At 51.7% G+C, this 22601-nt stretch overlaps 1 protein-coding gene across 1 annotated transcript in view; it reads left to right on the top strand.

The window, feature by feature from the left end:
- Window positions 1–13939, top strand: part of CALB2 (calbindin 2) — a 28151-nt gene extending 14212 nt beyond the window's left edge. Inside the window, exons 3-11 of the mRNA XM_059383988.1 lie at window positions 177–266; window positions 3211–3291; window positions 7284–7340; window positions 7836–7913; window positions 8365–8420; window positions 8746–8785; window positions 9183–9236; window positions 9825–9896; window positions 13236–13939. Coding sequence (XP_059239971.1) covers window positions 177–266; window positions 3211–3291; window positions 7284–7340; window positions 7836–7913; window positions 8365–8420; window positions 8746–8785; window positions 9183–9236; window positions 9825–9896; window positions 13236–13352 — 645 coding nt within the window. The 3' untranslated portion in view covers window positions 13353–13939. The remainder of the gene's footprint in view (window positions 1–176; window positions 267–3210; window positions 3292–7283; window positions 7341–7835; window positions 7914–8364; window positions 8421–8745; window positions 8786–9182; window positions 9237–9824; window positions 9897–13235) is intronic.
- Window positions 13940–22601: the final 8662 nt, after the last annotated feature.

Raw genomic sequence — 22601 nt, 5'->3', positions numbered from 1 at the left:
GATACTTGGGAAGGAGTGGGGCCCTGACCAGTCAGAGCGTCAGCCCGGCCCGGTTCTGGGGCTGCAGATCTGGGGCGTAGAACGCTCCATGCCACTGCCACACCAAGCAGGTAAGAGATCTGTAGTTCCCGTGGGGCCCAGCAGCACAGTCAGTCCCCCCCTTTGTTTTTCCCCAGATGTCAAAGAGTGACAACTTTGGGGAGAAGATGAAGGAGTTCATGCAGAAGTATGACAAGAACTCCGACGGCAAAATCGAGATGGCAGAGGTGAGTCCTACATCCTGGCTAAGAGCTATGGGGGAGAGGGGTTCCCGTCACCTCCACTCTGCCAAGCACAAGTGTCCTTCTAGGCCTCTAAAAGGGGGGGAGGGTGGTCTGGAAGCCCCCACCCCACCTCCAGCACTTAGGCTGATCAACAAGAACAGGCAGGATTTTTCTGAGCCTCACAAGGAAAGAAGCAACAAACAGTGGCCTAAGACAGGGAGGGAGACCTTACGTGCTCTCACGGTCCCAGCAGCTACTCCGAATGGGTGAGGAGCCCAGCTTGAGAGAGGAAGAACAGGACCGTTGGAGAACAAGAGAGTTCATGCCCCGCCAAAAGGCATCCCAAGGCAATAGTTTTAATTACTTAATTAATTTGTAAACACGTAATTTACATATGTAACACATATCACTTATATATTATATACACACACATACATTTGCATAAATACAGATTGCTAAAACAAATCGAGGCATATTAAAAATTTTAAGAGTGTATTTGAGGAAAAATTGATTCAAATGGGGCAGAGCCAAACCACAAGTGATCAGGAACACTCCCACCAACAGTAGCTAGGGAAAGAATCTTATAGAGAAGAAGTGGGAGCAGAGCAAGGAAGGTATTTGATTGGCTATCGCTTAAGTGGTTGCATTATTTGGGAACCCCTCCTGGGCTGTTGTGACTGGTTTCCATTTGGGTTTGCTCACATAGGCTACTAAGGCAGTAAGGTCACCTCAGTTTAATGGCTTCCTTGTCTAATTAAACAACTTATGTATCCACACATACATTCCTACGTACACGGTACGTACGCGTGCGCGTGCCGCTGGCCATCAGTTTGTGATGTGTGGTCTAAGGCTCGGGAATAATGACCGCAGCACAGGAATGAGGGCATAGCTCCTCCCAGGGTGGATTGGGTGGAATGCTGCCTTAGTCCGCGCCCCAGAAAAGGAGACTGAGAAAGGACTCAAGTGGGGGGGATTTATTGAGAGAGAACTCTCGAAAGAAAGGAAGAATGTAGCAGGAAAAGGCAGAGGAAGGAGCTAAGGAAGGACATGGTGTCCGACGGAGCTGGGTCTTGGCCTGATCTCACGGGGAGCTCTGGAATGAGGATTGCACCAGAGGTGGTCTCATCCTGGGGCAAGGGATGGGGTGGTCCTTCGTACCCCCAGTTCAGTCAGTCGTTGAATACAGGCTGCCCCCTCCAGGTTGGGAAAAGTGGAGGGGGGTGCCTGAGGCAGTGGTGGTTTGTGGAGGGCAGCTCTGATGCAGGGAGCAGCTCTGAGCCATTAGTAGGTGTCCTTCACAGCATGAGGGGTGGCCCACCAGCCTAGCTAAGGGGGGTCTGGGAAGGGCACCAAGAGCATAGATGTCTGAGCCGCAAGTCTCAGAGAATCCTGACTCAAAAGGGCTTAAACCGGGGGTCACCAGACTTTTTTCTGGAAAGATCCAAATTATGGTACATGTTTTAGGATTTTTAGACGACATAGTTTCTGCCACAATTCTTCCAACTCTGCCACTGTGGCAGAAAAGCAGCCATAGACAGTATGTAAATGAATGGGCATGGCCATGTTCCAAGACAAGTTCATTTGTAGAAACAGGCATTGGGCCAGATTTGGCTCACGGGCCATTGTTTACCTACTCCTGGCTTAAACCATGAGAGGCTCCTAGTGAGACAAGCGCCACGAGAAGGAATGGCTCTAGATGAAGGAGGCCAGGTCCCCAGCTCTGCTTCTCTGCACTTCTCTGCCTCCCAAAACACCTTCATCTTCAGGCTGGCCTGCTGCTCCAGCCACCCCATCTGCAAGCACCCACGTCGGGATGCAGAAAGGATCCGTCCCATTTGGCTCCTCCTGGGAGCGAGCCGGGAGTACTTTTAGCGGACCTCCCCTCACATCCCATTGGCCAGAACTCGGTCACATGCCTACTCATAAGCCAATCCCTGGCAAGGGAATTAGCCCATTTACCTGACTCACACCAATCAGGATTTGCCTGTGACCCAAGGAAGCTGGGAGCAAAATAAGGGGGTGCTGAACAAGGGAATTCTTGCATTTTCTGAAAATCAGATTTGTTGAGGTATAATTTATATACAATAAGCTGCACTGATTGGGAGAGCCAAGTTCTGGGAGCTCAGACGTTGTGCACAGCCATATAATTACCACCACGATCAAGACAGAGCATTGCTATTGCCCTTAAACATCCCAGGCCAATTTGCAACCACGTGGATGGAACTAGAGGGTATTATGCTTAGCGAAATAAGTCAATCAGAGGAAAACAACTATCATATGATCTCCCTGATATGAGTAAGTGGAGATGCAACTCATATGGGGGGGGGGGGGGAGGAAAAGAATAAATGAAACAAGATGGGATCCGGAGGGAGACAAACCATAAGAGACTCTTACTGTCACAAAACAAACTGAGGGTGACGGGAGGGATAGGGAGAGGGCGGTGGGGTGATGGACATTGGGGAGGGTATATGATATGGTAAGTGCTGTGAAGTATGTAAACCTGGCGATTCACAGACCTATACCTCTGTGGCTAATAATACATTATATGTTTATTTTAAAAATTTTTTTTAATTTAAAAAAAATAATAAATTTTGGTAAAATAGTTAAAAAAAAAAATCCCAGGCCACTACTCATCTCAGATTCATTTGCCTTCTTTAGAATTTTATATCACTGGAATCATCTATTAAGTATTCTTTGGGAGACCGGACACTTGCATTTTTGAAGGGGCTCCACTATCTGTCCCTCTAGCTGGGGGGGTGGGGGTGCACTCCTCAGAACATCCTTCTTCCCTTTTGAGGGGCTATTCTCAGGAAGAAGAGCAAAATGCGGGTCCCACACTGCCTTGCCACTGGCCATTCACCGCCCTCTGGCAGAGTGGGCTCCGCTCCCTGGCGGGGCCTTCCAGTAACGTGTCTGTGTCTCTGTGTTGCTCTCTGGCCCCCCGCAGCTGGCACAGATCCTGCCAACGGAAGAGAACTTCCTTTTGTGCTTTCGGCAGCACGTGGGTTCCAGCACCGAGTTTATGGAGGTGAGGCCAAGGCGCTGCCTTTCTCCCATGTTCAGGGCCAGGCGTACCCCAGTGCCTGGAAATAGTCCCCCCCCCAGGGGCGATGCTAAACCCCTTAGAGCTCCATGACTCAGAGTGTGGTCCCTGGACCAGCGCCATCTGCATCACCATCACCTGAGTGCATGTGAGAAACGCAGAGTCCCTGACCCACTGACTCAGAATCTGCCTTTCAGCAAGATCCCCGTATGATACGTGCACATCAAAGCGTGCAGAATAGAGTGAGGAGTAAGTGTGGGGAAGTACATGTGGGAAATGCCAGGTACGCGCTTATCTCCCCTTTGGGAACTGGTCCATAGACATTTGCATCTTGCCGTATCTCGGAAATCTTGCAGTGAAGAGACCTGTTTCACGTCCATTGGCTTCCAGAGCTCACGCACTGTGTTCTCAATAACACTGGTGTCCCTTGAGGTCAGGGTTCCAAGGAGCATGAGTGGGGAGCATAGATTTCTGTGCCATCCCAAAGCTGGAAAAGCCTGGGGGAGGGGCGGAATTTCAGTCTGCAGCATCTTCCAGTTCTGATTCTTTTTTTTTTTTTTTTAAGGTTTTATTTATTTATTTGACAGACAGGGATCACAAGTAGGCAGAGAGGCAGACAGAGAGAGAGGAGGAAGCAGGCTCCCCGGTGAGCAGAGAGCCCTACTCAGGACTCGATTCCAGGAATCTGGGATCATGACCTGAGCTGAAGGCAGAGGCTCTAAGCCACTGAGCCACCCAGGCTTCCCTTCCAGTTCTGATTCTTGACTGTGGTCTACACATCAGTGCTCCCCCCCGCCCCCCGAAAGAGATCTTTGCAAAAGAAACTCTTTGAAATCCTCAAGTGAAGTAGACCACACAAACTCAATTTTTTTTTTTTTAGTAATATTGAACAGATAGATGCAGCCATGTGAAATCGCTGATATTTGACTGTTTTTGATTTATAAAAATTGGAAACTCCATGATTCAACCAGATACATGACTAATCCTGATACCGGGCAAACTGCTGATTATTTCTTGGTATTTTTCTGGACTCTGCACCCTAGCTGTTTAAGATATGTGTCCCCCAGAGGGAAACTTAACCAATACCCCTCACACACTGCCTGCTAGGAGAATGACTGGCCTTCAACTTGACTCGAGTTGCCATTCCTCGTGTTAAATCCATGCCCAGACACCGGTAATCCCCTCTCCGTGATTTACTGCCTAAAACTAATGGAGAGTTAGCCCAGAAACCCACACGGCATGGAGTTCCCCACATGGGTAGAAAATTGGTTAGAAAGAACCAATTCTCAGGGCAGAAAAGTCATTTTTTAAGTGGCAGCTTGCCTAAGCCTCAGATATGGATTTAATTTTATGGTGCCTTAAAGGATTTTCTCCAGGCTTTTCAAGATGGCCAGATTCCTTAAGCTAGTCATTGACATTCTGGATTCTGTTCTTAGTCCTTCTCTTGCCTGTCTTCCTGGGGGGGTGGAAAGTCTGCATCTCCTTGCCAGAGCGCTGCTTTTGTGAGAGTCCATTTTTCTGTCTGTAGAAAAGGGAGCCTTATGCCTGATGGTTCTCTCCCTGATGGGGAGGGAGGCAGGCAAAAATCGGTATCTCTTCCACCTCTGATCTGGAAAATGGGGATGATGAATAGTTTGCGGGGGTGAGGGGAGCTGGAAAAAAGACCTTTCTCTCTGTGTGTCCCTCTCTCTCAAAGTCATTAGTGGTTTCTCTCTGTGTCGTTGATATGATTCCATATTCTTATCTGTCTCCATCCTTTAATCCACGGTACAGCTGAGACAACCCCCCGACCGAGTTTCCAGGGGACCCCACCGTCCCGCAGCACCACCCCCCTGGGCTTGGCCGCTTGTTCCATTTTCATCAGCTGGAAAACAGGAATTGGTCCCTGTGCCGCCTTGAAAGGCTAGCGCGGGCAGAGAGCTCTGTCCCACTGCTAAGCACAACATTGTAATTTCTAATTTTAGTGACGCCTCAGGATTTCTTTGAGATTTCACAAAGCCCAGGTCCCTTGAACTCTTTTCCTTGAATGGGAAGAGAATGACCCACTGATGGACGAGCACAAAGCACTGGCGGGAAGAGAAGTGAACGGGGAGAGCCTGGGGGGAAGAGGCGGGGGAGGCGGGGCCAGGGGGGAGGGAGGTCAGAGCCGCTGAGGATCTCCGCCCCCCCCACCCCCGGCCAAAAAAAAAAAAAAAAAGAATCAAAGCGATGCTTTGCTCTGAGTGAGGACTGGGGTGCCTTCGGGTTACCCTCCTTTTTTTTTTTTTTTCCAAGATTTTATTCATTTGTCAGAGAGAGGGAGGGCGGGGGAGGGGCAGAGGGAGAGGGAGAAGTAGGCTTCCTGCTGAGCAAGGAGCCTGATGTGGGGCTTGAGCAGGCGCTGGACTCAGCCACCCAGGCACCCCCAGGTTACCCTCCTTTTAGGCAGCTTTAGCCCCAACTTTTAGGGTCTATCTGCCTATTTTCTCAGTCAAGACTCCGATGAGCTAAACTCTAAGGCACTGGGTACATGCAGGTGGTTGGTGACGTCATATTTATAAACCTGCTCTTACTGGTTCTTTCTCAAGGGCAGGCTTTCTGGGCACAGGAAGGAATATTTGAATGGAACCAAAGCATTTTTCCTCCCCAGAGAAAAGACAATTCCCTGATCAAATACCATCTATCCAGGTTGTCCGTGGCATAAGTCTACATTTTTGCTGGGATTTGCTCATGTCTCATAACTTTTTAAGCAATCAGGTTCCCCAAAAAAATACTACCAAATTCCCTGAGTCACCGCTATCCCATGAGAATTACACAGCCTTGTTTGCTGGTATGGAAGAAAGGTCCCGGGTTATCTGGAAACTCACCCTCTGGACAATAAAAGGGAGGCATGACGGGGCGCCTGGGTGGCTCAGTGGGTTAAGGCCTCTACCTTCAGCTCGGGTCGTGATCTCAGAGTCCTGGGATCCAGCCCCACATGAGGCTCTCTGCTCAGCAGGGAGCCTGCTTCCTCCTCTCTCTCTGCCTGCCTCTCTGCCTACTTGTGATCTCTCTCTCTCTCTCTCTCTGTTAAATAAATAAACTTAAAAAATAAATAAATAAAAATAAAAGGGAGGCATGACATAGAGAAGGGAGGAGATGCAGGGGATCCAAATTTGGCAAAATAATTAGTACCTGCTGATTCTTAGTAAACTCCGTGTCACCGGTGTGTGGTGTGCACTTTGGAGGTGAGGGAGAAGAGAGAAAAAGTCAAGGGAAGAAACCTTGAAAGAAAATAGAAGAAATATATTCAGGCACCAACTTAGATCAAAGATTTGGGGAAGTGGGGCCCTCTGGATTGATCAGGGAGAGGGGTGGTTTCCTTAAAAAACAGAGAAAGAAATGCTTTTTATCACACAGATGGGGGGCTAGCCTTGGGACAGCCCAAATGAGCTGACAGCACTACCACTTCTGTTCCCCTTCAGCTGTGGATGCCTTGTGCACCATGGTGAAGGCATGGAGGAGGGAGTACAGTGACTGCATCTGACCCTTCCAGAAGATTCTTACCCTTGGCTAAGGCCCCACCCAGACAATCAGAAGCTTCCAGAGCAGTAAAAGAACATGTTGTATACCCACAGCAAAAATTGGATCTACCAGATCCTAGTGCTAGAAGTTGCTTGGTTAGCACCTTAGAAAACCATAACCCTGTCCAAAAAAGAAAAGAAAACCATAACCGTAGTTACAAAATGATACAAAAAAGAGACCCCAGCCAGTTAAGAGTAGGTAGATAATTTCCCAGGGATTTTTTTTTTCCCCCTTTTCTGTGTGACCTTGGCCAAGACACTTTCCCCATTTCTTCATCTGTGACATGGAAGGGACTGGACTAGACCATCTCCACGTCCCCATCCCCCGGTAATATTCTTGAACATCAAGACCCAACCTGGTCCATTAAAGGGAACTGGAAGGAGGCTTAGAGGTATTGACGGGTCCTTGCAAATAGGTTGTCGTTCCCACTGCAGGCTTGGCGGAAGTATGACACAGACAGAAGTGGCTACATTGAAGCCAACGAGCTCAAGGTAGGATGGGCCTTGGGGAGGGTACGGAACGCACAGAGAATGGACTGAGAGGCCAGAGTGGTGGTAGGTTTAAGGAACCCAGGGAGGGAGGATATGCAGGGAGCCACGGGGCCAGGGAGCTTGACCAGACTCCACTCCTTTGCACATCAGTGCCCGGGACAGACAACTTCAAGACAACTCGGGCAGATCTGTCCCCTACCTGTGGGTCTACCACACCACCATCCCTCTGCGACCAGTGGTGCCCAGGCCGCTGCTTAGCCCTGGGTCCTGGGCTCCCTAAGGTGCCACAGCCAGTCTCTGCAGCCTCTCCTGGGGGCTGAAGTTGCATCCAGGCCTTCAGGATCATCCCACAAGCATTAGGGATTAGGGAATCAGGAGGGATGTAAGCCATACAAATGGGAGACCTCAGAAAACAGTGGTGACTGACTGAAGGAGCAAGTAATGAAGGAGGAACTGACTGCGTCAGGAGCTCTCAAGAGACCTTTTGTGTTCTAGGGATTTCTGTCTGACCTGCTGAAGAAGGCGAACCGGCCATATGATGAACCCAAGCTGCAGGAATACACCCAAACCATAGTGAGTGGGCAGAGGCACAGGACTGGGGTCTGCCCCACGCCAGCGGGATTCTGAGTTTCCAGGGTTCTTTGCTGGCGGAGTCTTCAGGCCCTGGTGAAGTGACTCCCAGTAGCAAAAGGGATGCTGGTCCCTGGCCTCACGCACCCTCTGAGATCCTCACTGAGCTAGGAGGAGACGGGAGCATCTGTTTCCATGACAACCTCCCCAGCTCTGGGAGAGGGTGCGCCTTTGCTGCTGGCCAGCCCAGCTCCTGGGGCCCTCCCCCCGAGAAGAGGAGAGAGGAGCAGGGACCCATTTAGACCCTGCTGGTCTCTAGCGTCCAGGTGACCTCAGAGGGGGCAGAGCACACCCACCCCTCCCCCTTCCTCTCTTATGCAAGGGGATGGTGGGTCAGGGTCCCCCCTGAGAGGTCAAAGCGAATCACCCAGGCACCTCTGTCTGTCCCCAACAGCTACGGATGTTTGACTTGAACGGGGATGGCAAGCTGGGCCTCTCGGAGATGTCCCGGTAAGTGTCCGAGCCCACCCCAGGGTCACTTCTCCCAGGACCTCTGCCTGCGGTCCTGTGCCACCCTCCCTGGCTCGAAGACCAGTCCGGGGTGAGGGGAGGGCTGTAAGAAGTGACAGGTCGGGTGTCATGAAGCTCAAGACCAAGCTAGAGAGAGTCCCAGCACCTCAGTGTGTCCGCCTCCCTCCGTGCAGACCTTGCCACTAATTCCTCCGTGCTCAGAGACGGTTTCCAGAACCACAGGCGCGGCTTCCACATCCTCCTCCACCCGCTGTTCCAGCCTCTGCCCTGTCTCCTAAGCTCTGCTCTAACGCTTCCTTTCCAGACTCTTGCCAGTACAGGAAAACTTCCTGCTTAAATTTCAGGTAAAAGAGCCTCTGCTTTTCTTCGCTTCCTCCTTTCCCTCAACCCCACGCACTTCATGCTGCCACCCTCCTGATGGCACCCCAGCGCACAGGTGCGCACACGCACGTGCAGACACACATGCACACACGCAGCCCTGTGCCTGCTCATGTGTACACACATGCACCCATGCACACATCCATGTACACACGCTCCCACATGCACACACGCTCCCACATGCACACATACGCGCTCACTCACACGTGTGCACGCCGGTGCACACGGATATACGCGCCCTCTCGGGCACACACCAGCGGTGCACTAATTTGCATACACACACTGGCATGCACACACGCAGCGTGCATGCACACACCCTCTCCCAGGCTTCTGCTTCCCTCTTTAATACCCCGGGCCTTACAGGGCATGAAGCTGACCTCAGAGGAATTCAACGCGATCTTCACATTTTACGACAAGGTAAGACGGACAGCAGCGTGGGAGGGAAGAGCAGGGGCCCCGCCAGCAGGGGAGCCCCCAGCCACCGGCTCCGCTTTGTCCTTCGGGGGAAGGAGGGACTCAGTATTGCTCCCTTGTTGCCGGCTCATCATTTCGCATCGGAGCCAACGGTTTTGCTAGGCAGTTGGGAGGGAGAGGACCCCCTTACCACCGTCACCCCTTCCTTTGCCGCCTCACCTGTGTGACTCCAGTAGTCTCCCTTATAACCAAAGCCTGGAGGGTAAGCTTTAAATAGCCCCCGTGTTCATCCTGACATCTTAGGGAGTTAGCTAAATGCTTCTGGAACCTCCTCTGTATTTCCAATGCAAATGCAAAACACCGGGACACACCTTCGCCCTGGGGTTCCTGTCCCCCTGCCTGGGCTGGGGAAGTCGGCAGGCAGTTTGGTGTTATTTTGACCTCCCGGGGTGTAAACGCTTTCTGCTCGGAGCAGAGGGAAGGTCGGACTCCGCAGGCTCCCTGGGAGGAGCTGGGGGTATCGGGAGGCCAGGGCCAGGGTGGTGCGGCCTGATTCTCAGAGCTCTGTGTGCCCCTGCCCCCCACCGCCAGGACGGGAGCGGCTACATCGACGAGAACGAGCTGGACGCCCTGCTGAAGGACCTGTATGAGAAGAACAGGAAGGTGAGCCGCGGAGCCCCGGGGCTGAGGGAGCTGGCCCTGGGGCAGGAGCGAGGCTTCTGAGGGAGGGGGAAAGGCCTGTGGGGTGCGTCCGCTCTCCTCTGATCACCCATAACTAGGCCACGGCAGTGTGGGGGCTGTTGTTTGGTTTCTGGATGGATGCTCCGTTGACGAAAACCCCCTTCGCACAAAGCTTCTTCCCCATTTCTGAGCAGCCCTCAGCAGTGCTGAGGACACCCACACTGTAATCACCTCCCCGTCCAGAACGCTCTTCCTCTTGCAAAACCCAAACTCCGCGCGCAGCAAACAAGAGCTCCCCAGCCCTCCCTCTCCCAGCCCCCAGACCCTCAGGCCCTGAGACCCCCACCAGGCTACCGTGTCTATAACTTGACCGCTTTCGGCACCTCCTACAAATGGTGGCATCCAGGTCCTGTCTCTGTGACAGGCCTACCTCACTCAGCAGAACGCCTTCCAGGTTCACCCATGTTGTGGCAGTGCCGACATCCTTCCTTTTTAAGGCCGAGTAATATTCCAGGGTTTGTGTCCAGCACTTTCTATCTGCTCAGCCATCCCCAGACACTCGGGGCGGCCCCACCTGTTGGCCCTCTATCGTGTTGCGATGATAAGACGCTGGCATCCCGACCGCCATTGGAAAAGACTTTCCCCACAAAGAGAGTTGGGGGAACTTCCAATAATAATAGATGTTCATTGAATTTAAATTTACAAAAAAAAAGGGGGGGGGAAGTGATTTGGGAAAGAAGGGGCCAGTGGGAGATGAAGGTGAAGATATTTCTCCCTCTGCCCCCCCACCCCGTGTGTGCATGTGCGCTCTTTCCCTCTCAAATGAACAGATAAAATCTTGAAAAAATAAATAAATGCAGAGTCTGGAGGTGGGCAAGAGGCTAAGAGGAGCCACGGAAGCATTTGTTCCCCTCAAAGAAAAGGCAAAAGGCGGGGAACCAAACTATTACTTTGCCTGGTGGGGTCGCTTGAAGGATAGACCCCAGGCGGCGGGCTCATCCGGGGCTGGAGGGCCAGTGGCAGCAGGGGGACCGGGAGCCCGTGGCTCTCTTAGCAGCCACCTTCCTTCACCTCCTGGGATGCCTTTCTCTAAGCAAATGGTTTTGCTATTTTCTTTAATTAGATGATAAATACTCCATACTTCCTCACGGTGCCTAACCACCTTGCCTGCCAGGCACAAGCTAAATTTACTGCTCAATTTCAGGGGGAAAAAATTCACTGCAGCCTGAATCTGTCTCCCCTGCCACTTGCTTGCTTTCTGACCGCTTCATCTTTGTCCTGAATATCATGATTCATTTCTTTCATCCTACACTTTTTTTTGTTACCTACAAATGCTTTCTGAAAGAGGCAGAAAATAAATTATAAGTAAACACATGCTTCGTAGGAAGAAGGATGTCTTCACTAGGTGTTTGAACTCAGCAGACTCCTTCCTGGCACCAGACTCTAGGAGAAAATTATTTATGCAACCTTATGTGTCCAAGGAATGTTGGCATCCTAGTGGAAAATATCTTCAACTGTAATTGTATTAATGAGGCATCATTATTCTCCATGTGGTCCTGCTCGACACCTGAGGTTGATCGACCCTGAAGGCAAGCATTAAATCTTGGGAGTGACCTCAATTTTCTGCTCTGCGCCTAACTTTTTTTTTGTTAAGACTAATTTATTTGAGAGACAAAGAGAGCATAATGGGGAGAGGGAGCAGAGGGAGAAGGCCAAGGAGAAGCAGACTCCCTGCTGAGCTAAGACCCCCCCCCCCAACACTGGGCTCCATCCCAGAACCCCAGGATTATGACCTGAGCCGAAGGAAGATGCTTAACCCAGCTGAGCCCGGGTGCTCCTAGGTTCTTTCTTAATTACCGCAAAATACAAATCCCACAGCCCCACAGGCTCACTCAAGATGTAGAAACAAAAAGAGGTGTTGAGGGTTAGGAAGCAACTCTGAAGGTTGGAGAACAATGATACAGTCATTTACCTGGGAGTCTTCCACCTGCCAGAAGCTCAGGATGTGGCCCCTGGGGATGGAGAGCAGGAACCAGTAGAGAGAACCACAGGACTGGAAACAGCACCTGTGCCGGGAGGGGAGCGGGCCGTGTTCTGTGAACCCACATGGCAGGTGCACATTTCCATTTGGATGGAGCGAGGTCTCGGACATGGTTTCTGAACAGATTCATGTTTGAGGTCCCTGAGGGACAGGCTGGTGTGATCAAACCTCAGTATTTTTTTTAAAGATCTTTTTTATTTGACAGACAGTGATCACAAGCAGGCAGAGAGGCAGGCAGAGAGAGAGAGGGAGAAGCAGGCTCCCTGCTGAGCAGAGCCCGATCAGGATCCCAGGACCCTGAGATCATGACCTGAGCCGAAGGCAGAGGCTTTAACCCACTGAGCCACCCAGGCAGCCCAAACCTCAGTATTTCTCACCACTCCTGGGGCCACTGCAGCTCATTAAAGCCTTCCTCAGCTTCAAGCAGAACTTCTAGATATAGAAAGTGAGCACAGCCCTCTCACTGAATCAGTGTGGGGGGTGGGGTGGTTCTCCAGCTCCGTGTTGATATATGGGGTCCCTTCCTTGGCTCCTAATTTGAATGGTGGATAGTATAACAAACTAGGTGGTATTTGCAGGGACTTCAGACCTTTAGGGAAGATGCTCCCCAAAGCTAATATTAGGTATTGATGTTCTAATGTTGGCCTCCATTTTACAGGAGACAGTGGCCCTATGTCCATGGCTCACCTGTCCTCGTGGCCTCTGAATGGCCACAGAAGCCAGTGAACAAGAAGTAGGCCGGAGAGCTTTGCTGCTGGGAGGCGGCAGGAGTTAGGACTCCTTGTTTAAATGGGGGAGGTTGAGGAAAAGTATTTTCCGTGATGCCGGGGGACAAATCAGGGAGCTTCCCTGGTGTTCTCTTCCTCACCTACAAGGACCCACAGCGAGTACCAGAGCCCCAGGGAGACGAGAACTTGATACAAGGCATGCAGAGACAGGGGCTAGCCGACTTGGGAGGGTGCGCTGGGTGTCAGGGGCTGCGCTGCCCATCGTTTGCGTCCATTCCCTCAGCTAACCATCCTAACACCTCAGTGAGGCAGACGCTGGTAATGTACCCATTTTACAGATGAGGCAGCTGAGCTGAGACTCAAAGGTTGACTGCTTTCCCCAAAGCAAGGCAGCCTTGCTTTAACAAAGCAGGGCTTTCGGACTCCAAAGCCCACGTTTGCAGGGATGGGAGAAGTGGAGCCTTCTGGTGGATGTGTCTGTGAATGAGCAGAAAGGACGCTCCACTGGAGCCATCCAGTGAGGGGCTCTTTCTCTCTCCGTGTGTCTCCTAGGAAATGAATATCCAGCAGCTCACCAACTACAGAAAGAGTGTCATGTCCTTGGCTGAGGCGGGGAAGCTCTACCGCAAGGACCTGGAGATCGTCCTCTGCAGCGAGCCCCCCATGTAAAGCGGGGTCGGGGGCTGTTTCTCCGCCTCCCCCAAACCCTGCCCCCGCTGCCCGGCCACTTCTCCCCGGACCCCCGAGATCGTGAGCACCCCTCCTCCGCCCCTGCCGCCTGCACCCACCAGCCTGCAGAGCAGGAGAGAGAGGAGAGGAGAGGAGGGTGGGTTGCTGACGGGCCTCCGGGAGCCCTCTCCAACCTCCCCGGACCTGACCCGACTGGCACGCTGCTCTGCCCACCAAAGTGCACCACCCTAGTGGGCGGTGGGCGGGGACATGGGCGGAGCTTCCCTGCCCCTCTTCGCTGTGATGCATGAGCTCCTCTGCTGTATGATCTAGGCTTCTCTGTCCCACCGAGCAGACTCTTCCCTCCTACTCCCCTCTCCCCCGGTGCCACCGCCCACCCAAACCCCCTAGTTCCACCCACCACCTCGCTAATGGCCTAGCTGTCTTCTCAGAGTCCCTGTTCGTGGGTGCTGGCCCTTTGTCTTCTGGACTCCGCGTGCTCCTTTGCTCTGTGGGTTCCTTGTCTCCTTGTTTACCAAAGAAGAGTTTACAGACAATAAAGTGGAAACGTTCTGCGTGGAAGCTCACCCAGTTCTAGTCAAGGGGTCAACTTCTCTCTGCCGGCAGCAGCTCTTGACCAGGAGAGCGCCTGTCCTATGGGGTGGAGAGGGGGGAGCCATTGGGACCACCCAACTGGGGAGTCACCACAAAAAGCAGTGGCGTAGGACCCCAGGACTCTGGGCTGAAATGTCCCTCTGGAATGACTCTGGAATGACCCTCATCATTCCCCACCTGTCTCTTCACCAGCCTGTCCCTTCTTTGCTGCATGTGTCTCTTCTCCTCTGAGATAATGGCAGCAGTCATCCCTTCCCTGAAAGCGAAGTGCCCCCTCTTCTGCTAAACGGTGGACCTGAGGTATCCCCCACTCTTTGGAGAGAGGTGCTGTGATCGCCTCTACTGCACAGAAAAGGAAACTTAAGATTGAAGAGGTTAAGGAAGAGCCCCACATCTCATGGCCAGTGTGAGGCAGAGCTGGGGCACGCTCCCACGCACTGGACCCATCTTCTCTCTAGGAGGGACACCGGCTGGGTGTGGCCAACAGTGGGACCAGGTGATGTCCTCCAAGCTGGGGACACCTCCGACCAGGAGGTCTAGACCACCACAAAGCCAACCTCTCCTTCTCACAATGTAATGAGCCCCACCACTCCTCAGATGCCCCATGGCAGGGGGCCAGCCTGGCCCAGGCATCCACAGAGTTGAGATCCTAGAATACAGAAATAACTGATTTTTTAATGCAATCATTCATGGTCTACAGGATGCATTTTGACATATTTAATGCTGCAGGAATCCTATGCAATGGATCCTATTTTCAGACGGAGAACCTCCTCGGTGAGGCCCACCCTGATTAAACTGTAGCCACTGCACCCCATCACCCCTAGTTCCTCCAGGCAGCATTTTCCTCCATGGCACCATGAGCATGTGACCTGGTATGTGTTCCAGGCGCTCCCTCAGCCAGAGCGGGAGTTCCCGAGGGCGGCAAGCTCCCCCTGCCCATGCCTGCTCCACTCACATACCTCGAGCCCATTCCTCCCAGCGTCCCCACCCAGTACCCCAACATTGTCCTGCATTAGGGGCCCCCAAAGATGTCAGGACGTAGTCAATATGTCCTCTTACCAGGCAAAGGGGAATTAAGGTCCTGGAAGGAATTAAGGCTGCTCATCCGCTGACTTTAGGGAGATCACCCCAGTGCCCCAAGTAATCCCAAGGGTCCTTAGATGGCAAAGAGGGAGGCAGAGGTCAAGGGAGGCACTGTGGGAAAGGTTCAGCCGTCCCAGGTGGAAGCTGGAGGCATCCAGAAACTCAGCGAAGCAGGAAAACAGATTCTCCTCAGAGCTTGCAGAAGCCCCTCGAGGCTTTGACAGCAGCTCATTTTGGACTTCTGGCCTCCAGAGCGGTAAAATAATAGCGTAGGCTGTTTTAAGGCCCAAGTCTGTGATAACTGTGATAAATACAGCAGCAAGAGCCTATGAGTCCACTGCAGACACACAAGGTGGCCCAGGTCCAAGAGCCGGAGGCTTCCTTGACCCCCAGCTAGGAGTTCCCAGCTGCCCCAGGACTCTCAGGGACTCAGCTGGTTCCAAATCTGGGAAGTCCTACTCAGCTTTCAGAGAACGTGCCCGCCCTGGTGCATTGTCCCCTCCTACGGGGACGGGAGTCCTCCAAACCTGGCAGACACCTTAGGGGCGCAGGTCTGTCTGCCACAGCTGAGGAGCTGAGCAGCCCACGCTGACCCCCGGCAGAGGCAGGAAGACACCAGAAAGTGTCTGCGAGTGGCGCACAAACACAAAAAAGACCGACATCACTGGGGCGCTGGAGTGGCTCAATTGGTTTTGCATCTGAGTCTTCATCTCAGCTCAGGTCTTAATCTCAGGGTTGTGAGTTCAAGCTCTGTGCTGGGCTGCACCCTGGGCAGGGAGCCTACTTGAAAACAAACACAAGATTGACATCGCTAGCCACTGGCGAGATGAGATACCATTACACACCAGCGGGAACCAAGTATCGTTTTTAAATGCCTTATTTCTGTTTCGAAAAGCAGAGTCTACTAAATTGTGTGAATTACAGGGAGCCCAAAGAAGAGAAGTCTTCCCCACAGAACCAGAAAAATATAGAGCCAAAAGACATTAAACAAAAGCACAATAAAATTCCCACATCATTTCATGCAGTCCTATGTAATCCATTCTTGTCCCACTGGAGCTTGGATTAGCAGTCTGCTTTCAGGATGCCATCTTGCTTCTGGAACAAAGAGAGTTCTGGAAATCCTGATGCGGCCCATAGGGCTAGTCAGAGAGCTGCTCTAGCGACATCTGCTCAGAAGCCCGAATGCTTGAGTCTATTCTTTCAAGGCAGGATGGCTGGAAGTACCTGGTACAGTCATTCTTCATGAGGCTGTAGGACTGTCCCTTGTCTCAGACACACAAACTGCATCCTGGGGCTTAGAGCACAGCCCCCAGGGAAACGTGTCCCAGAACAAGTTGTACAGTGTTGCCCCAGAACGCCTGTATGACAAAGCCTGTGTAGCTGTGGTTTGTCTATTACTCTCACCAGGATCACCAGAATGGAGAAGAGGACATGTGTCTATCTGAGGACAGTGCAGAACTATTTCCTAAGACTTTAGACAGGCGCTTCCCCTGAGGGTACACACACATGTGGCCAGTGAGGGCACTGACAAATCTCCAGGGACTTCCCCTCACTCACACTCACATACTCACAATTCTTCTAAAATATTTACACTCACATTTCATCTATATAAGCTTAACTTTAGGAAAGCAGAGCATGTCTTCTGATCTGACAACTCCTCTAGTGCAAATCTTCTGACAGCAACACCTCAAACCAACCTAATAATTGCTAGCAGCCCTCTTTTAATAAGGAGCAAACCCAAATCTTTGTGATTTTCCAGGGCTCCTCTGGGGCACCTCAAAGACCACCGCAGGTGTAGAAGATATCCTAAAAAGTTCCCTTTCCGGGCGCCTGGGTGGCTCAGTGGGTTAAGCCGCTGCCTTCGGCTCAGGTCATGATCTCAGGGTCCTGGGATCGAGTCCCATATCGGGCTCTCTGCTCAGCAGGGAGCCTGCTTCCTCCTCTCTCTCTCTGTCTGCCTCTCTGCCTACTTGTGATCTCTCTCTATCAAATAAATAAATAAAATCTTTCAAACACACAAAAAATTAAAAAAACAACAAAAAAAAAAAAAAAAAAAAAATATAATAAAAAAAAAAAAAAAAAAAAAAAAAAAAAAAAAAAAAGTTCCCTTTCCTCTGTTTTCTTTCCCCCTCTACTTATTAAATTATTTGAGAAGGCAAACATCTACAGAGTTGTCAGATGAGATTTGGACACCTGGTTAACATACGATCATGGGCGCCTGAGAAATAACCCATTGGGTCACCCAGGTCAAAAAGTGCCAACTGTTGAAAGTAAACAGACACGGGGCTAATGAGAAGCCCTCCGTCCCCATAAAAACGTGCACACAGTGTTCACAGCAGCATTATTCATAATAGCCAAAGAGTGGAAGCAAGTCTAATGTCCATCAAGCAATGGACCAACAAAGTACAGTACATCCATACGAGGGGATGACTGGAGAGTCGCCCACAAAAGGCAATGAAGTGCTGACACGGCTACAACACGGATGAACCTAAAAAATGTGACACCGCGTAGAAGAGGCCAGACAAAAAAGGCCCCATCTTGGGTAATGCCACGTATACCCAGAGGCCAGGAGAGAAATGGAGTCACGGTTGCCAGGGGATGGGGAAGGGGTACCTTAACAGGGAGCGGCCACTAGTGGGTGCAGGGTTTCATTTTCAAATGGGGAGCTGGGGAATTCATTAGGGCCCTAACAATAAGGAATTCATTAATTAGGAATTAATTCTGTCTGGAATCAGGCAGAATTAGAGAGTGGGGATGACTGCACAACCTAATAATATACTAAAAACCACAGACCAAAAATAAGTGAATATCCTCTTCATTTCCTTAAAAAAAAAATCCTTATGGATAATAAAATAAGCAAAATAAACAGGAAATGCCTGTTTATATACATATATATATGGCATGTTCATAATGGATAAGTTTTTGTTTTTTTGTGTTTTAAAACCACCTATCCTACAACAGGACAAATTCAACATAAAGCACCAAACAGTGTTCTGGTAAGACACAGAGTCTCTGCTTTCTAGAATAACCTTCCATACTGCAGGCAATGATCAGTAAACCAGGGAGGCAAGCCCATCAAACCTAGCAAACTTTTCTACAATACACTACATTTCACCATTTCTCTTCAGATACAGGTTTTATAAAGCAAGACAAATGAAATTCACTTTCCAAACCTTACCCTTCATAGTATCCTTCTGGATCCTGGAACAAACAGACACCTTACTACAGGGCAAGGAGTCTGCAGGGTCAAAACTATGTTCATAAGAATGCTAAAATATTATTTATCTTAACTTGCAATGTTTTCACCATTTCTATTTGCAAATGAATTAAAAAAATTTGTAAACGTCTGTTTTGATTTCTAATGGGGCAAGTATCGATAGTTTTAACCCACTTAAACAAAAGCTCTTGGGGTAATCTCAATACATTTGAAGAACGCAGAGCGGGAGACCGCACCTAAAACCCAGTGCTACAGGAGGAGGGGAACAGAGTACGAAATGGCCTAACAATTCCATCTATGTGAACTAAATGTGCTTATACACAAGACAATAGGATGTTTTGTTAGAGCATTAAAAAAGAAAAGGACCCCCACTGAGCTTCCCCAATGGTTGTCCCCAAGGGGGATGAATGGCTGTGGGAAATCTCACCCCAAGGGAGTGTGACACCAAGAATGGGAGCCGGCATAGACCACTGATAATGACCTGCCAGGAACTGAGAAGTGTGCTTACAGGAACCCTCTGCACGTGGGAGGGGAGGATCCCAAGCCCTCACCCCCAAAAACAAAGTACCTCTGGGCTCCCCCGCTGAGCTGTAGCTGCCCAGGATAGAGCAGACACCACACACAGACCCTCTCATAGGCTCCAGCACTACCTCCTTCCTAAAGACATATCACCTGGAGGCGTTTTTGCAGCAAATCCAGGCACAGTAAAGGGCAGGGAAACATCCACACCCACAAGCTGGGAGGGATTAGCTCCCAGGACAGGGAAGGCAGGTCGGGGTAGGGAGAGAGTTCAGAGGCCCAGGAGAGCATCTTCACTATGTTCAGACCACCTCACTGGTGACCAGAGGGTTGGTTCAGTTGCAGGGATGAGTGCGGGAGGGCCAGCCAGTGGGGCCCGCGCAGGAAGCCTCCGCCATCCCGTTCAGCGGACGTTTTTAAGGTGCATGAGTTAAGAATGATCCCGTTCAGCGGACGTTTTTAAGGTGCATGAGTTAAGAATGTCATGGTGCCCAACTGGGGTAGGTCGTGGGGGTTAGGAAAAAGCAACCCAGCAGAGACACAAAGAATCCTGACTGGAGGGCCAGAGGCTGGGGGAACAACGCTCTTCAAAAGGCACAGAGTAATCCACACGTTCAGGGCCACGGAAGGGAATGTACCAGAGGCGGCATGCTCCTGTTGTGTGAAAACAACGAGAAAACCATCACGACAACATCAAATAAGGAGCTGGTTTCTGCTTAACCAGTGCCCTGACCAGGAGGAAACTCACCCGCTGCCAAAGCAGCACATTCCGCTGTCACTCAGCTGGGTTCTGAGGCCTGTCACTGGCTGACAACCATTCTCTGGGAGGTTAACTACAACCAAGAGTTGTGCTGCACCCATGCGGGGGGGTGGGGTGGGGTGCTGGTGGCAGAGCCAAGAACCAAAGCGCCGCGGGCCCGGAGCTCCCAGTCTGATGAGATGGCCATGGCTGATGATCAAGTGGATGTTCTTGCCTTGAGTCCCATACAAAATGCCTAATCTCGCCCTCCTCATCCCACTGATTTTAAAATGGCTCCTTCCCTTCCCATCCGCACCCACCCTCTACCCCCGCTCGCCAACCCCCCCCTCTTTCCACAGCTCCCTCAGCGAACTGCCTTTCTGGTCAGGACGAACCACAACCACGTCAGTGATTCGTAGGGCCCAGTGCTAAAAGAAAACACATGGCTTCCTTCTTCCAAAAATTACGAAGAATTTCAAGACAATGACAGCAGAGCATCAAACCAAGCAGAGGGGGCAAGTCCCTGAAGCCAGCGCCCCCCCCCCCATCCCCACCCCACCCTGCCCCTCTGGGACACAGAGAGACCAGTGAGCTGCTGACCACCAGCCCTGGGCCTTACAGGACAGACCTGCCTGCAACACCGGGTCCCGGGCTCTCACCACGGACTGCTCCCAACAGGACCCAGAATCTCACGGACTCCCCCCTCTTTAAAAGGGACCGATACAATTTGTTAGAGCAGAAACTGCAAACAGATTGCAAAGGGTTAAAGGAAAGCAAGGTTTGGGAATGGTAATTTTAAAAACCAAAGTGAAGTTCAGAAGGGTTCTTCCCCCACCACCACAAAACCCTGCTCTAAATCACAAAAGGCGGGGCCCGGCTTCAGGGCGGAGCAACCCCCAGGGGTTACTGTGAGCGCCGGGGAAGGAGAAACTGAAGGCAGGGACAGCCTAGAGGGCAGAGTCTCCAAAGGTGGCCTGAGTCCTGAGAAGCCGGGCTGCTGCTTGCGACTCCCTTTCCAGGGCCACTGTTTCTTTGGCCTCTGGTTTCGTGAAAAATCACTGAAGTCAGGAGACACTCCTCAGAAGGCAGGATATTTCATCAAAGACCACACAGCTGAAGCCACCGCTGGACTAACCGGGAAGAAGCGGAAGAGCCACAGGCAAAAGAAATGGCCACGTGTACCGCATCCCTCCACCGAGGAGGCTGGACAGGAGTCCACATCCTCGGGAGGCGTTGACCGTGGCTCACACCGCCAACCCCCTCCCCAACCAGCCTGCGTGCCGCGCACAATGAGTCAGAAAGCAGTTTAAGCCCAGGATGAGAAAAGACCAAGTCTGATGATCATGTCTGATCATGATCATCCCAAGACAGAAACACTGTCCACCCTGACTTGGAACGGGCAGCCCCCTTCTCTTCCACCAGGATAGGGAGGGGCCACCAGGGTGGAGCAGGAAGAACAAGGAAGAATATGTAGGGTTCAGACACTACCCCAAAATCGAGAAGAACATCACACAAGCCTTCAGGAGGCCGCTGGCAGCGGGTCATGGCCCTGCAACACAGAGTCGGGAAGAAAGGGAGTGGTTTGAGGAAGATGCGGCCGTCCAGCCCCCCGCGGGACCACGGGGCCAGCGGCCAGAACTGCGAGAGGGCAGGAAGCAGCTAAGGAGGCAGGCGCTCCCTGCCCTGGGTGACTGCTCGCACGGGGCAGGAAGGCAGCACCCCGCAGGCCCTAATGAAGTCCACGGGCAACCCGTCATGTCCACGCACAGACAGCCCAGCAGAAAGGGAAAAGAGCAGAAGCTGCTTGAGGAAGGGAAAATGAGGCAGCAGGAAATCCAGGCCCTGGAGAAAAAACTAAAAAAACAAAAACAAAAGCAAAACACCATCCTCAAGAAAGGTCCTGTAAAATTTACAGATGCACTTTAAACAGGAAAGCCACGAAATCCCATCCACGGCACAGGACGTTACAAGAGCTCTTGCCACAGGGATGGGATGCTTCCAATCTGAGATACGCTTCAGGACAAACACACCAAGATAGAAAGAGAGCTTCAATAAACAGTGTCCCTCAAAACAGCTCCAAGAAGTAAGCAGTCACCAGAAACTTCCTGGAAGGCGCCCTCAATGACCAGAGAGCTCCTCTGGCCCAGCTACCATAACAGGTGGGGTCTGCCTCTTGGCATGGAAAATAAACCAACCCATAGGGTCTTCTTGCTGAAGGAGTCCAACCTGGACTGGGAGCCCCAACACCGATTCCTAGGGGTCATCTGAGGCCTTGAGGGCACGGCAGGCCTCCTCGCTGGCCCAGCTGGGGTCCCACCAAGAGGCAAGAAATCCTCCCCTCTGAAGAGCTGGATGTCACAGGCTACCTGCTGTTTCCATCGTCTCCACGACTTCCAAGATAGAGATGCCCAGCCCACTGGGAACAGAGATCACCACCCCACCCAGAAGGACTTCCTGTCCTTCCCCCTGCTTAGAAAGCCCACAGTCCACCAATTTTGAAAAACCCTCAGCCAGGATTTTCACTGGACCCCATGTGGACCGTGCACAGGAGGAGGCAGACAAACGGAGGCTCAGAACCTGTGGTTCTCCTTAGACCTACTGAGAAAACACAATCTGCACCTTCCCCAAGTAAGAACATGCTTTTGCCCAAGAGGGTGCATGCAGACAACAATCTGAGGTTTGGGGGTTCAAAAAACTGTCTAAGCACTACAAAGACCATCGCTCAAACTGCTTCCTTCCCAGCGCCAGCAATGAGCCAAACCATAAGATTCTCCTCATGGTTCACTGGAGGAGCTTAGCCTCCACCAGGGTCCAGGCCTGCAGAGGAAGCCCCCACAGCTGGTCCTAGGCCTGTCTGAGGTCTCGGGCCCCTGGCCTCGTCTCTGTGCTTTGCTGAAACCCTTCACTTCGGCAGGCAAGTGCAAGAGAACCACTGGGTCACAGTGTCAAAGAGGACCCAACTCGGTGCCCACAAAGATGGCCATTCCAGGGCCAACCCCGTCATCATCTGCCCCACCCGTCCTCCCTGGCTCTTCTTAATGAGATTGTTGCCCCACCAGAGGAGACCGGATCCACT

This window comes from Mustela nigripes, chromosome 17, assembly GCF_022355385.1.
Source record: "Mustela nigripes isolate SB6536 chromosome 17, MUSNIG.SB6536, whole genome shotgun sequence".
Taxonomy (NCBI): Eukaryota; Metazoa; Chordata; class Mammalia; order Carnivora; family Mustelidae; genus Mustela; species Mustela nigripes.
The sequence above is the reverse complement of the archived record's forward strand: the minus strand, read 5'-3'. Positions and strand labels throughout refer to the sequence as shown.